Source organism: Octopus bimaculoides, chromosome 12 (genome assembly GCF_046866305.1).
Source record: "Octopus bimaculoides isolate indiv1 chromosome 12, ASM4686630v1, whole genome shotgun sequence".
Classification (NCBI taxonomy): domain Eukaryota; kingdom Metazoa; phylum Mollusca; class Cephalopoda; order Octopoda; family Octopodidae; genus Octopus; species Octopus bimaculoides.
Genome location: NC_142939.1, coordinates 22302247 through 22319136, shown reverse-complemented (window position 1 = coordinate 22319136; position 16890 = coordinate 22302247). Strand labels below are relative to the sequence as shown.

General features: G+C 35.9%; 1 protein-coding gene across 1 annotated transcript in view; it reads right to left on the bottom strand.

The window, feature by feature from the left end:
• Nucleotides 1-16041, bottom strand: part of LOC106883766 (lachesin) — a 276635-nt gene extending 260594 nt beyond the window's left edge. The window contains exons 1-3 of the mRNA XM_089360661.1: nt 16026-16041; nt 11806-11930; nt 3743-3953 (exon numbers count right to left, since the gene is read on the bottom strand). Of these exons, the coding sequence (XP_089216787.1) occupies nt 3743-3953; nt 11806-11930; nt 16026-16041 (352 nt within the window). The remainder of the gene's footprint in view (nt 1-3742; nt 3954-11805; nt 11931-16025) is intronic.
• Between the last annotated feature and the right edge of the window lie 849 nt (nt 16042-16890).

The following is a 16890-nucleotide window of genomic DNA, read 5'->3' as shown; positions in this document are numbered from 1 at the left end:
GGCACATAACTCAGTAGTTAGGGAGTTCCACTTGTGATTTCTAGAACATGATTCCATGATGACAATTTCCAGACTGAATGGTGTGTTGTGTTCTCGAGCAAAACACTAAATCTCACATTGCCCTGTGGCCACTTCAATACCTGACATGTGGTACACTGTGCACCTGTTCAGACAACATCAATTTGATGGAGAGACTGAGCTAAAATGTAGCACAAACATTTCATCACTAAATAAATTATTTGTGCAGGGCATTCATACATGTATATGTATATATAATATATAAAATAGTACATTTGTCAGATGGGACCTTGATGACTGCCACGAGGCAGGAAAGTATACTAGTCCTTATATATTTAATACTCAATATTTCATATATTCAATAAGACATTCAATACTTCATTTCATTTTACTATTTATATTATATATTCCATATCCCACATTAATTTTATAAGAATATAAATAAAGCATAAAAAATGGACAGAGTTGGAACTCTTAAATATAATATATTCCTCTATACACGACCATACAAAACCCTTTTTTATATATTTTTTTTCTTATTCATATATATATATATATATCATCATCATCGTTTAACGTCCCCTTTCCATGCTAGCATGGGTTATAAAATATATATATATATATATATATATACATACATATGGAGACAGCGATTATATATCACCTGAGGAAATACAACTAGGTCTTATTATACAGGTAATCCGTTAGTTAATTTAAATCCTGTATATATGTGGATGTATGTTATATCGAAACGTGCTGTGGTCATTAAACAGATATCAAACCATACTCCCTCTGCCTTTCAACTATTCTTTCCTATGTGTGTGTATGTATGTATGTATGTATGTGTATATATATATATATATATATATATATATATATATATATATATATATATGCGCATGTGTGTGCGTGTGTAGCATACATATGTGTGTTTCTTTATATATGAACATATATCTGTATGAGAACATGCAAGGTTTCTAAGTAGTTATGTTTTGAGGTCTGTGCATATAAAATTTAGTCTCGACCATGTTATCAACAGCATCTATGATATTGGGCTTTTCCCAATCACCTCTAGCTGTAGACTTATTCCCCCATGAATTACTTTTATCAGTAGTTTCAAAATTCTTCTAGGAAAAACATCCTGAAGTTGGCTCTGAAAATTTGATCCACAGGCAGGTGCAAAAGAGTCATGTTTTTGGAAATAAATTCTACTCTCCCAATATGAAAGAGTTCATTTAAGTTGAATGGCTGGTCTGGTATGTTGTCAAAAAGGAGTAATTCTTTGTTGGACAGACTTTGCCTGGGATTAAATAAATAAGTAAAGTTTTCTTCTTGAGTCATGCTGACTCATAAGGGCCAGTTTCCTGGTATATTCTCCTCCTGGATGGGATGCTAGTCCATTAGAGGATTACTCCTTTTTTGCCATATGAGTGAACCTGAGTAACATGGAATGAAGTGTTTTGCTCAAGGACACAACGCTTGACCCTGTCCAAGAATTGAAACCACGATCTTACAGTCATGAATCCAACACCTGAACCACTAAGCCACATAAGTCTACTTGTGCATGATATTGAATCAACAGGGCTTAAATCGTCTTGGAAAATGCTCGTAGTCATCAAAAGCTGATTTGAATGCTAAAACATGCATCTCTTGGAATCCCTTAGTTTTTTTGGGGTTTTTTTTGGCAAAATACAGAAATATGACCTTTCGTTTTATATCACAAGGCACCATTTAATCTCATAAAAAGCATCAGGTTATTTTCTAGAAACTCTAAAGCCTGCTTCTTTATTTTTTTCTAACAGAAACACACTTCCAGAAAAGCCTAGTTTCTTCACAGTGCACTTGCTATGATGTGGAGCATCTTTAGAGCAATAATTTTCCTCAGTTACTCAGAATAATTTAGTAGCAACTTCTGCCTCAGCACTTATATAATATGATATATATATTCATTTAGCATATACTGATAGAAATTTCATCTAACCATACTGATCACAAGAGAAGACAAGCAGATTCTCTGAAATGGCTACTGAAGGAAGATATATTTACTATAAACTGGAAATAAATTCTACCATGTTATCACCATGCTTGCTGTTGAAGCATCCATGTTTTCTGCAAACATTTACCAATCATCTTAAAATCCTTTAAGCCATTTTATAGTATGTACGTGAGACTGGGACCTTTGGAGATATGCTGTGATTGAGAAGACCTGGCATCTAAAGTGAGAGTGCAGCCATGCATGTCCGACCCTGTTACGAATACCCCTGATGCATTGGGCAATATGATATGCTTGAGAAGACCTGTTCAGTCAAGTAAAAACAATATTGTAGCTGTGGCCAGTGACCCCTGATTGGTTTCCATGCTGGTAGCATGTAAAAAGCACCATGGTCGATGCCAGGTCTGCCCGACTGGTTCCCACGCCGGTGGTACATAAAAAGCACCATCTGAATGTGATCGATGCCAGGCCTGTCTGATTGACTGGCTCCTGTGCTAGTTGCACATAAAAAGCACTCACTACACTCTCGGAGTGGTTGGCGTTAGGAAGGGCATCCAGCTGTAGAAACCTTGCCAGATCAGATTGGAGCCTGGTGCAGTTGCTGGCTCTCCACACCTCAGTCAAACAGTCCAATTCTTGTCAGTATGGAAAACAGACGTTAAGCTATGATGATAATGAATGTAAGAACAGAACTGCAATAGCTAAATCTTGATGAATTAATCCATTGAATAAGTAGTGTGGGTGGGATTAACAGAATCAGTAGTAGACTAGATGAAATATTTCATCACATTTGGTTATGTTATTTTATGGTTTGTGTTCAAATCTTCTCAACACCAACTTCACCTTTAATCCTTCTAAGAATGATTAAACAAACACTAGTCCATAAAACGAATATAATTGACAAGGCAGTAATGCCCAAATTTCAAATTTTGGTACAAGTCCAGCAATTTTTGGATGGTGGGTTAAGTTGATTAAATCCTCCTCAGGGATCAGCTGGTACTTATTTTATTGACCCTGAATGGCTGAACGGCAAAATCAGCCTCAGCAGAATTTGAACTCAGAACGTAAAAGACAGATGAAATACCAGTAAGCATTTCTGTCAGCTCACCACCATACTTTCAGCTAAATATTCTTTTCTACTCTAGGCATAAGGCCCGAACCTTTAAGGAAGGTGGGGGTCAGTAAATTAGATCGACCCCAGTATGCAACTGGTACTTAATTTATCGACCCTGAAAGGATGAAAGGTGAAGTTGCCCTCGGTGGCATTTGAAATCAGAACGCAAAGACAGACAAAATGCCGGTAAGTATTTTGCCTGGTGTGCTAACAATTCTGTCTGCTTGCCACCATATTTTGAGCTAAACATTAAAAACTTTATGACACAGTTCTTTTGAAAGAATAGATAGAGCAAGGTCAACTTATTCGATGAGAAGAGACACCAGTGATGGTTTTCACATTCAAGAGTTGCAACGCGTATATATTTAAAAAAAATTATTAAGAAAATATTACAACCTCATAGTTTTACTCTGTAGAATAGATTGATTAATGTTTGTTGAGGACAAAAATTAGTAGTTAACAATAAGAAAATTAATGAAAACAAAATGATTTATCATTTTAGCTAACATCAATAAAACAAACATTGAACATCTTGTTATCACAAAAAGAGAACAATACAAGGAATAAAAAACAGAAAATGGAAGTGTGAAATTATTGTTGTTTTTCCATCTACTCACCTAATACTGTTAGATTGACTTGAACAGCTATTTTTGTATTTGAAGGAATTTGGCATTCATAGGTTCCAGCATGTTTTTTTTCCACATTTTCAATGATTAGATCCCATTGTTCACGTTTATTGTCATTGCGTATTTTATATTTTGGATCTGGTTCAAATACAAAAGTTCCAATCGTTAAGGGACTAGTGGATGGTAGTTTCCGCCATGCTACCTGAAAGTCATTAAGAAACACAATGATAAATGGGAATTAATGGCCGTGTTTAATTTAAAATTGTAAAGAGATAAAATTTAAAGAAGAAATATATAGCAAACATAGAAGATAGAAAAATAAAATTATCAGGCATCATGACTGTGTGGTAAGAAGCTTGCTTCCCAACCATGTGGTTCTGGGTTCAGTTTCACTGTGTGGCACCTTGGTTAAGTGTCTTCTACTATAGCCTTGGGCCAACCAAAGCCTTGTGAGTGGATTTGGTAAATGGAAACTGAAACAAGCTCTACCTATATATATATATATATATATATATATTATATATATAGTTCAAATTTACAGAAAACAAAAGATGAAGACAGGTGGGGAACAACGAGCAGGTGTATTAGTTTGATGCTTTGTAAGAATGGAAAAGTCCTTGATGTTTTGAGCCTATGATTTTTGACAGAAAGGGTTGAGAGGGAAAAAAATGGAGAGAAAACAGAAAAAGAAAATGCATGTTTTTGTGTTTGCCTCCCAGTACTGCCTGACAATTGGTGTTGGTGTGTTTATGTTCCCGTAACTTAGCAATTTGGCAAAAAGAAACCAACAGAATAAGTCAACCTGCTTGACTGCTAGATCCGCAAGGTTTTTTATTCTCTCTGTTTATTTTTTCTTATTCCTTTCTGATGAAGTGTGTAAGCTCGAAATGTAAAAGAATTTCTCACTTTCATGAATGTCAAACTACTACACCTGCTTGTTGTTCATACACCTGTCTTTTGTTTTTCTATAAATTTCAGCAATAGAATAAGTAATAGACTTTAAAAAAATAATAAGTCCTTGGGTTGATTTGTTCAACTAAAACTCTTCAAGGATGTGCCCCAGCATGGCCACAGTCTAATGAATGAAACAAAGAAAAGGTAGAAGATAAAAATCATCTGTTTTTGTATTTGGTTTGCAAGATTCTTAATGTGAATTCACAAGTTTGAAGGAATCTTGTTGAGTCTTGGGAGGGTCATCACACCAATAATGATAAGTACAAGCACTGGTTCGATATCACTTCTTTATTGTTTGCCAATTGGTTAAATATTTAGCCAATTAAGTAATCGACTGTTTTGTTTGATGTACTGGTTAAACAATCAATCGGTTGTTTGTTTGTCAACGAGAAGGTCATGAATAGCAAAGGGGAAGAGGAAAAACTGAAAGGAACAATGAGGGATAGAATGAAAGAAAGAAGGAAATAGGGAACGAACAAAAAGAATGAAAGAAAAAAAGCGAAAGAAAGAAAGAGGGAGAGAAAAGAAAGAACGGAAGAAAGAAAGAAAGAAAATGAAACTACATAAAATTGTTAAATGTCAGTGTGACTTTCTTTTCGAATGTCCATTCATGAAGAAATCTCACAGATTTCCTAACTGCAAATTATTGTATCATTTGTATGTTGATTTAAGTTATTTAGTAATTACACATTTTTTTAGCAGTTTTTTTTTTTTGTCATTTATTCTTTTGACTTTTTTTTTTAAACAACATTTAAAAAAAATTATTTTCATGTTTTCTCTGTGTGCACGAGTATACGTCTATGTGTATGCGCATGTGTGAGAGAGATGAGAGATGTGGGGAGAAGAACTGAAAAGAAAAGATTTTATGTGTTGCATAGCATCAAGTTCATTTACCTCGAATTCAATTAGATAAAAAATACATACATATATATAAATAAAGAAAAATGAAAAATGAAATTAATTTATTGATTTTGATGTTTTTGTCTTTCATCATATGCAACATATTATACAGTATTGAATAAATAGTGAGATCAATAACAAAATATTTCTCCATGGTGAAGACTAGTTCTGAAAAATCAAATGGAATAACAAAACCATACAAAGAAAAACAATGACCTTCTACACCAATTTTGCTTGTGTTATCAATGTTTAAAAAATATTTATATGATTTTTGAAGTTTAATAACCTTTGAAGAAATGTAGCAAAAAAACAAAACAAAAAAAAAAAGAATGTGTGTGTGTAAATTTTAAAAAAGGGTATAATCATGACTGTGGGGTAAGGAGTTAGCTTCTCAATCACATAGGTCCAGGTTCAGTCCCACTTGCATGATACCTTGGGCAAGTATCTTCTACTATAGCCTCAAGCCAAGCAAAGTCTTGTGAATGGATTTGGTAGATGGAAACTCAAAGAAGTCCATCATATGTACCAACCGAACTGGCACGTAAAAAGTACCCACTACACTCTCGGAGTTGTTGGCGTTGGGAAGAGCATCTAGCTGTAGAAACTCTGCCAAATCAGATTGGAGTCTGGTGTAGCCATCTGGTTTGCCAGTCCCCTGTCAAATAGTCCAACCCATGCTAGAATGGAAACCGGGCATTAAATGATGAGGATATATATATTAGGTTGAGGAAAAAATGTGTGCACCAAATGTGTACCGAATGGTCGCGCCATCAACGGTAACCTTTACTGTGTGCAATTTGATCGAGTCTAGGATGTGCTGGTTGAAAAGGACCCAAGACTTGTTCGTTGAAAATGAACACGATAATGCAAAAGCCACATACTGCCAGAAAGACCAGCAACAAGATTGAAGAATTGGACAGTGTGGAAGTTCTGCCGCATCTAGCCTAGAGTCCAGATGTTGATCCATCTGACTACGGTCCCTTCCGACCAATGCATCACATTATGAAAGGTCACTGACTTAAGTGAATCGGTGAAGTTAAAGAAGCCTGTCAAGAATTTTTTGATTCAAAGCCAAAGGATTGGTGCTTTGACCAAATCCAAAAGCTTGCACATCATTGGCAGAAGGTTGTGGAAAATGACTGTCTTTATTTTGAAAAAGAGTTGTTTTTTAGTAAATACTTGCATAAAAAACCATTATTTTAACATGGTACACAAACTTTTTCCTCAACTCAGTATATATATATGTTATAATATTAGGGAAAGTCCAAAATCCGAACTTACAAGGATATACAATTTAATAATATCAAATTGAATTTTATAATGAAAAGTATATTAATAATTTAGAGAAGAACCACCAAAATGCAATTCAAACAATGAAGGAGTTCAGACACCATCAAGAAAAACGTACTCTTCAAAATACTGATTTAAAAAACTATAAAAATTTTTTTAAAATTTATAATCCATAAAAGTATTAGATTAAAAATTTAATTCAGTTTAGTAAATTTATAAAAACGAAAGTGAATAATGGACTACGCATTTTGTAGCCACATAATAGTGGAAAAGATCTGGGCAATTTACAATAAATCGATCAAGATAAGTTCCACTCAGAATGAGGACACTCTTCAGGTCTTGTAAATTCAAAAACTTCAAAAAACGTATCCTAATATTTAAAAACGCAAATAAAATAGGAAAAAAGTAGAAATATCTGTACGTTTGGGAAAGCAATTATTAATACAATACATAAAATGTCAAGGTTTTATAATAAAAATCATCTGTCAAGTTAAAGGCATAATTCGTCTAAGGAAGAAATAATTTCTGTGGATTAAGAATAGGGAAATATAAAAAAAAGATAGTGTTATTAACTAAAACATGAATACGAACGTTCAACAGTATTAATAAAAATGACCAGCATCACTTATCTTATCGAAGACTCCTTGATGACTGTAATATTACCCATGATGCATAGAAATTTATACGATGTGTGTCACTTGACAAAATGGCGTCCTTTCCTGACCACTAATATTAAGCTTTCGATGTAGAATTAAAATATGTAAATCACGTGACAATATGACACGAAGGAACGCCATTTTGTCACAAGACACGAAGGAACGCCGTTTTGTCACATGACACATATTTTAATTCTACATTGAAAGCTTAATATTAGTGGTCAAGAAAGAACGCCTTTAACTTGACAGATGATTTTTATTATAAAACCTTGACTTTTTATGTATTGTACTAATAACTGCTTTCCCTAACGTACAGACATTTCTACTTTTTCCTATTTCATTAGCATTTTTAAATACTAGGATACGTTTTGAATTTTTTGAATTTACAAAACCTGAAGAGTGTCCTAATTCTGGGTGGAACTTATCTTCATCGATTTATTGTAAATTGCCCAGATTCTTTTCCACTATTATGTGGGCCCGAAACGTGTAGTCTATTATTCACTTTCGTTTTTATAAATTTACTAAACTGAATTAAATTTTAATCTAATAGTTTTTATGGATTATAAACTTTCTTTTAGATTTTATAGATTTTTAAATCAGTATTTTGAAGAGTACGTTTTTCTTGATGGTGTCTGAACTCCTTCATTGCTTGGATTGTATCCTGGTGGTTCTTCTCTAAATTATATATATATATATATATATATATATATATACACACGCGAGTATATACCTATGCATGTGTGTTTGTCGTCCATCACTGCTTGACGACTGGTGTCGATTTGTTAACATCCTGTAACTTAGTGGTTTGGCAAAAACAGACCGATAGAATAAGTACCAGGTCTTCAAAACGAATAATACTGGTGTCAATTTCTTCGACTAAACCCTTCAAGGTGGTGCCCCAGCATGGCCACAGTCCAATGACTGAAACAAGTTAAGGATAAAATATGATGATGTATCTATGTTCCTGCTCATCTTTCAGTTATTTAAAGGAGAGGATACTACAGCACCATGGCAATTGATAAACATTACTTAGGAATAAAATCCTACACTTTCGAAACAAAACCTGAACTAAAATCTCACTTGCTTGTAGACTGTGTTACAAAAGGGTAAAGACCACCTTCAGCCATGAATGACCGTGGGGCCATGACTAGAAAGTTCCCCTCCAAGGTACACATCCAGGCAAGGTTGTTTATGGATGACCAGCAGTGACTCAGGCAACCTAGCCTCCTCCTTTCAAAGCCACCAATGTTATCCAAGGGAAAGGCAAAGGCTGATCGATACTGCTTAGCACCTGTGACATCACAACTCTTTTCTGCAGCTGAGTGAACTGGAGCAATGTGAAATAAAGTGTCTTGCTCAAGAACACAACACAGGTGAGCAGGAATGCAGTACTGAGGAAGGTAGTTTTGTGTCAGGTGAGGAGAAATTAAAGGATGATAGAGGAATAAAGAACAGGTGTTTTGCTGTAGTTGAGAGACATAATTACCCTATTTAGAAAAGGAGAAGTGAGAGAAAACGAGCTTCTTTCCGTTTCTGCCTACCAAATCCAGTCATCAGGCTTTGGTTTGACTGGGGTGCAGTATAAAACACTTATTCAAGGTGCCATGTAGTAGGAGTGAACCCAAGACATCATGGCTGGAAAGCAAGCTTCTTAGCCACACAGCTACACCAGTGCCTATCATTAATAGAAAAAGTCTTCTCTGGTTTTCCAGTGGTTATTGAATATTTCATAAAGAATGCTTGTAATGAGGTAGTTTTATGAGAATTAAGACCATCTCAGGTCAACAGAAACATCAGTTATTGTGAAATATAGAGAAAGACCATGTTTTCAACGGGTGGCCATGTAGCGCAAGATAATATAAAATAGGAAAAGAATAGAAGGACATGTAGCCTATAGTAATATCAAAGAAAAACAAGAGTATATAAAGAGATAATAAAAATAATGACAAGAACTGAAGGTGCCGAGCATTTTCATTAAGCTCATTGTTTTAATTTTACTCTAGCCAAAGAGCATTTTAACCAAAATATGATCAGGGAAATAAATGTTATGCCTTCATTTCAACAGGTAGGATGTTTATTTTTGGTTTTCAATTTTATGATTTTATTGAGTGGGTAGGAGGTGGGGGGGGGGGGCAAGGAGAGACGCAGCAGGGCGAAGGGGCAAGGGAATTGGTAGTGGGGGCAGGAGGAGGACAAAGGGGTGTGTAAGAAAATGAAAGTCATGAAAGCATGAAGTTTGATGCCCATTAGAAAATGAAAATTTTAATTTTGATTTCTTTTCATTGCAAAACAACAACAACAACAAAAAACCTAGTTTTGGATTAAAATGATTAGTTCCTCTGTCAGACTTAAAGGGTGAATAATTATAGCGAGTGTCTTTGGCATTGACGACCACAAATAATTGGCAGACAAATAATTAATATAAATATATATATATATATATATATATATATATATATATAGAGAGAGAGAGAGAGAGAGAGAGAGAGAGAGAAAGAAAGAGAGAGAGAGAGAAAGAAAGAGAGAGAGATGTGCAGGAGTGGCTGTGTGGTAAGTAGCTTGCTTACTAACCACATGGTTCCAGGTTCAGTCCCACTGCGTGGCACCTTCAGCAAGTGTCTTCGGCTATAACCTCGGGCTGACCAAAGCCTTGACAAGAATTTAGAGGAAGAGGTAACTTGATTACACCGATCCCAGTATGCAATTGAAAATTATTTTACCGGCATTATGAAAGTCAAAGTCGACCTTGGTGGAATTTGATCTCAGAATCCAAAGATGTACAAAAAGCCGTTAAACATTTCGGCCAGCGTGCTAAAGATTCTTATTTCTTTATTGCCCACAAGGGGCTAAATATAGAGGGGACAAACAAGGACAGACAAAGGGATTAAGTCGATTACATCGACCCAGTGCGTAACTGGTACTTAATTTATCGTTGAAAAGGCAAAGTTGACCTCTGCGGAATTTGAACTCAGAACGTAACAGCAGATGAAATACCACTAAGCATTTTGCCCTGTGTGCTAACAATTCTGCCAGCTCGTCACCTTGTTAATGATTTGACATGTTAATGATTCTGCCAGCTCACTGCCTTATTGCATTCTAGATATTACAATCATTTGCAGCATACGAATTAAAGAGTTGGGGTTCTCTCCTCCAGAACCCCGATTCAGTCATATTTTGCTCCAGGCAGGTAAGATTAAATCCTGTTGCTTCAATAAAAATAATAATTATGAAAGTGAAAGAACATCTTGGATCTTGGATATTGGATTCGCAAATTCTTTATCAATGGTCATCTCTTCAGCTGATCTGAGTAGAGTGCAGCTCAGATGGGCAGCCCACCTTTTCTGAATGCTTGATACATGACTACTCGAAAGACTGTTTTACAGGCAATTGGCAGAAGGCAAGTGCACAAATGTTGGGCAGAAAAAGCACTTTAAAGATGTATTCAGAGCCTCACTGAAGTACTTTCAGATCAATGGCAATATTCGGGAAATGCAAGCAAAGGACTGCCCAGTCAGGGGTCGCGACCCCAACTGATGTACCGCCTCCTACAAACAGAACAGGATTGCAGGAGCACAAAGAAACCATGAGCTCTGCAAGTCCAGAACCAACTGCTTGTGGAGGCACATGGCTTAGTGGTTAGTGTGTTGGACTTGTGATCATAAGATTGCGGTTTCGATTCCTAGAATGGGAGATGTGTTGTGTTCTTGAGGAAAACATTTCATTTCACGTTGCTCCAGTCCACTCAGCTGGCAAAAATGAGTCAATCCTGTGATGGACCGGTGTCCCATCGATGTGGAGAATATATATGCCATGAAGCCAAGAAAAGTGGCCCCTATAAGTCTGAATAAACTGACTGTATATTTAAAACAACAACAGCAAGAGCAAAACTTTGAGAAACTAAATGTATAAAATATATAATATATTAACATTTCTAAATCTCTCTAAAGGAGACTATGGCAGCGGTACTGGATATTAATAGTTATCGCTAAGCTAACATGGCAGTCCAGGAAAATAGGACGAATGCTGCCATTGATTAGCTCCAAGAGGCCATCGACTCTACCTAGTTATGTGACACACAAACCTGTTTGAAGGTAGTAATGGACACAGATTCATGTGTCACATAGCTAGCTAGAGGTGACGTCCTCTTGGAACTAATCAAAGGCAGCATTCATCCTATTTTCCTGGACTGCCATGTTAGCTTGGCAATAACTATTAGTATGATATATTATTGTTATTATTATTATTATTACTTACTTGTTTTCCTCTTAAGTTTTTCACATTACACTCAAGTACGGTAGTTTGACCTACATAACTTGTGACATTGTTTGGTGATTCAATAAAATGTACATCAGAGATACGTCGACGGCGAGAGTTAGTTCCTGCAAAACAGACAAAACAAAGAAATATATTAGACATATAAAGAGTCTTATTCCTTCATTCAATCAATAGAAAATTAGTTTATTCATTTAGCATTCAGATTATTCTGTCAAATGTAACGTTTATTTATTCACATTGTTTTCAATTAATAATGCATTATCTTGTAGCTGTGAGATTTTAATGATGTGAATGTTTATTTTTATAATGACATTGTAGGGTAAGTGTGAGGGGGCAGATCTGGTCAGTTTGAACATACAATTGGCAGAATATTTTGGTCAGATATAGCCAGTTTAAATGCTGAAGGGTTAAAGAAAAAAAAAGGAACATGAGTTAACAAGAGAGCATTCGTGTAGTCATTTGACCTGCAAGAAAAAGTAGCCGAATGTCTATCTTATGTCATTCCACCATCTTAAAATATGAAGGATCCTCTAAACAGAGCAGTATTTGATGTACAAAATATAAAATAAATTTTTTTTTAAATAAAAAGAGATGGCCATGGTTAGAAAGCTTTTATATAGGTGCAGTGTGGCTGTGTGGTAAAAAGCTTGCTTCCCAACAACATGGTTCCAGGTTCAGTTCTACTGTGTGGCAATGTGGGTAAGTGTCTTCTACTATAGCCTCGGGTTGACCAAAGCCTTGAGAGTGGATTCGAAAGATGGAAACTGAAAGAAGTCCATTATAAATATGTGTGTGTGTGTCTCTCTACTTGTCCACCCACCATCACTAGACAACCAACATTGGCGTGTTTGCATCCCCGTAACTTAGCGGTTCGGCAAAAGAGACCAATAGAATAAGTACACGTCTTACAAAAAATAAGTCCAGGGGTCTATTTGTTCGACAGAAGGCGGTGCTGCAGCATGTCCGCAGTCAAATAACTAAAACAAGTAAATAAATAAATAAATAAATAAATATTGTGCTGGGCTGGATTAATCATTATCCAAAATAAGCACCTGTTTAGGACACCAAGGCAAGATGTTGCCACCAGAGATATTTTTCAGTGCCATATTTGGTAAATTGTGTAAGACTTCACAGTGTTTTTAAAGACTGAAAATGAACGTGCTTGTATGTGTGAGCATATCTGTGTGTGTGTGTGCATGTATTTGAGGCTTTCTGCTTGTGTGTATGCATGTGTGTAAGTATATATGTGCATGGACATGTGTGTGAATATACATTTGTGTGTCTGTATGTGTGCATGCATTTGTGGCTTTGTACATGTATGTGTGTGTGCGAACATACAATTGTGTGTGTGCATGTATTTGCAGCTTTGTGCATGTGTGTGTAAATATATGTGTGAGAGCATGTGTGTGAAATATCTGCGTGTGCATGCATTTGTGACTTTGTGCTTGTGTGTCTAAATATATGTGTGTGCATGTATGTGAGCATGTGTATGTGAACATATATCTGAGTGTGTGTGTATGTATGTACGCATGCACACGTGTTTGCATGAAAGTTGTCATCTGTTTCTTCATAATGAGCATTAGGGTTTTTAACCACATGCTCTCAGAATAGTGGAATGAAAAATACTTTATTTGTAAAACAAGTAATGGTTGGCAACAAGGAGACCATGTGACAATAAAATACAATCTCAGAAATGCACCACCACTCCTATGCCACAAATTTTGCTCTTATAGAAAGCTAAACATAAATGAACCAAACAGTTATTAGTATATGAAGGTCAATGAATGGTTTCGCTCAGGTGTTGAAACCAGAATGATATCTGATTGGGCAGCTGATGATGAGAATGCACCTATGTTATGCTAAACTGTGAATTCCTTTTATCTTGCCTTTCATTCTTGTAAAGTTGGAAGCTGTTTGTGGATTCATAGTATGTGGACACTTTCTGTCTACAGTCTACCAAATTCAATCATAAGGCCTTGGGGGACTATATCAGAAGACACTTGCCCAAGGTGACACACAGGGAGATTGAACATAAAACTTCATGGTTAGGAAGTAAGCTTCTTAACCACACAGCCATGTCTGTGCATCAATAAAAACATTCACAGACTTCACAGAAAATCTTTAGTTCCTTTTCCTGTCATTTGCTGAGAAAATATATTTATTTAATACTTAATGTGTGTCTATGTTAATAGAATTGTCAATTATTTTCTGTCTTTGACATGTGTCACTAATTTAACACATTCAATTATTTCTTTAATATTTTTCTTTTGCACCATTGCTAATTTTTTTCCCACTACTTGTCTATCATTTCTTTTTATTTTGTGAGTGTGTGTATGTTTTAATGTAATCTATCATTTTTTTTCTCTCTCTGATCTTTCAGCACATTCATTACAATTAAGTTAAAAATAAGGTGATGCAGTCTAATTGTATCAGCAACAGAAGACAACAGAAAGTTGTGCTATAACATCAGTATGGTAACCTAGAAAGATAAATTGTTAAGTATATCATAGATTATGTTAAGCATGTTATTAATTTATGTTAATTATGACTTAAACTATGATATTGACTCTTTTCAAAGTTGTGTAGTTTGCTTGAAGCATTGGCTGATACAGATGTTACGAAGGGTTTGTTGCTTGAGTTGATCAGGTCAATGAAGATCAGAATTAGACATTGCCATTACCAAAGTGAATGGCTTTGTTAGCGTTGTATAATGAACATGTGGTTGTCATTATTGGCTGTGATAATGATGACTAAAGCAAACACACAAAGATTTAACTTGATATTCATTGTCAAACATAATGACATTTGCTGTTGGCTGTTTCCAATGAGTGTGAAGGTATGTGGCTTAGTGGTTAAGGTATTCAGATTATGATCTTAAGGTCATGAGTTCAATTCGTGGTGACACGTTGTATCCTTGAGCAAAACACTTTATTTCATGTGGCTCCAGTCCATTCAACTGGCAAAAATGTGCAATACCCGTATTTCAAAGGGCCAGCCTTGTCACACTCTGTGTCATTCTGAAACTCCCTGAGAACTACATTAACGGCACATGTGTCTGTTTGCGCGTTAATTTCACAAGCAGGCTATTCCATTAATCGGATCATCTGGAACCCTTGTCTTTGTAACAGGCAGTGTGCCATTTTCAATGAACATTATTAATTCTCTAAGGTGGCAAGCTGGAACATTGGATAAAATGCCTAGAGGTATTTTGTTGGTCACAATGTTCTGAGTTCAAATTCTGCTGAAGTCAACTTTGCTTTTCGACTTTTCAGGGTCAATAAGATTAGTACCAGTGGAGTACTGGGATTGATGTAATCTACAAGTCCCCTCCTCACAGATTTCAAGCCTTGTGCCTTTAGTAGAAAGGATTAATAATAGTTAAATGGGATTGAGAGAAAAACTACCCTGTATCTATAGAAGTTATTTATAAGACATTGTGTAAATCTTCTGATTGATCTATCCAAGAACCTGGAATTGTCTGTGTAAATTCTCAGAACTGTCTGCCATGGCAAGATATGGGATGTGCAAATCAGTCAGCTGTCATGAACACTCTGTGATGAGCCAAAGTTCCAGAATGGTTTTTATAAGGTAGGGGTCTCCAAAAGGGGTCTCAGGGAGTAGCACCCCTGCCTTCCTGAGTTAGTTTTCCACTACATTTCTTAAAGTGGTATAGGCCTTGGTCTCAGGACTACTCATGTCTAGAAATTGAGATTGGAGGGTAAGCAAGGGCATACTCCCTGTAGAAAATCCAGCTCCAAAAAGGCCTAATGATAGCAAAGGAGAATGGGCACCAACCAACCAACCAACCAGCCCAAAGGTTGGGGTCGGCTGCACCTGCCAACCTTGGTTACCTTAGTACTGAGGTAGATCTGGCCACTCCCTTTAACAGGGACAGAACCTGGATTTAAAGCACTGGACAATGATGAACAGGGCACTTTCTAGAACATTCACGTAAACCATATCACACCACAGCCTCATGCTGACTGGTCAATTAATAGACTGACCAAGTGAAACTGTGGTGGTTCATTCATGGTATCTAAGTATCCAGCTGTTACACAGATGTTTTCTTTTTGTTTTTTGCGTTTTCTTTCCACAGCCAAAACAATACGAATTATAAGAAATAACACAAGGTGATGGGGAGTACTTTTCTACCTTGTATTTCAATATCTCAAGGTCAGGATGTAGAATTGTGAACTTACTTCCCTGTTCTGTCATGAGTGTATACACAACCCCCAACAAGTAAGTCAGCTCATAGCACCATATCTTTAAAAATTTCCTGAAGAAATAATTTTAACACCAAAATACTAAAATACAAGATGAAAGAACAAACCATCAAAGTGTATTATTTCTTATCACTTGTGTTGTTTTGACTTTAAAAAAAAAAAGTATGGAAAACATTTATCTTTTCAGAATGTTTGATGTCTTCAGATTCTTAAGTTTTTCATCAGAAACATTCTCCATAAAGATCAAAGCGAATTCATACATTTAACCATTAAGCATTCATATCCCATGCTGGCGGCATGTAAAATGCACCCATTACACTCTTGGAGTGGTCGGCGTTAGGAATGGCATCCAGTCATAAAGACCATGCTAAATCAGACTGGAACCTGGTGCAGCTCTCCGGCTTACCAATTCCAGTGGGAAGCAGACATTAAATGATAAGATGATAATGACGAAATGTAATTCTTACCTATTCACATTGTTTAGAATTAACCATGCATTATCTCATAGCTTCAAGATTTCAATGGTGTCGTCGTTTGTTTTTAGAATGATATTGTCGGGTAGGTGCGAGAGGCTTGATCTGGTCAGTCTGGACATAAGACTGGTAGAATATTTATAACAATTTACTTAACCATAAATCTCAGTAGCGAGAGATTATTAGTAAATTTTATTTTAATACAGTGTACATTAAATGATGTGTGTGTGTGTATTTATGAATGTGCATGCCCTTCTGTGTGTATTAAGGAAAACTAAAAAATAAGGAGATATTTACATTATTTACATTTGACAGATATTTGTCCTCATCTTGTTTGTTGTTAACACAACGTTTTGGTGTCTTGGGGA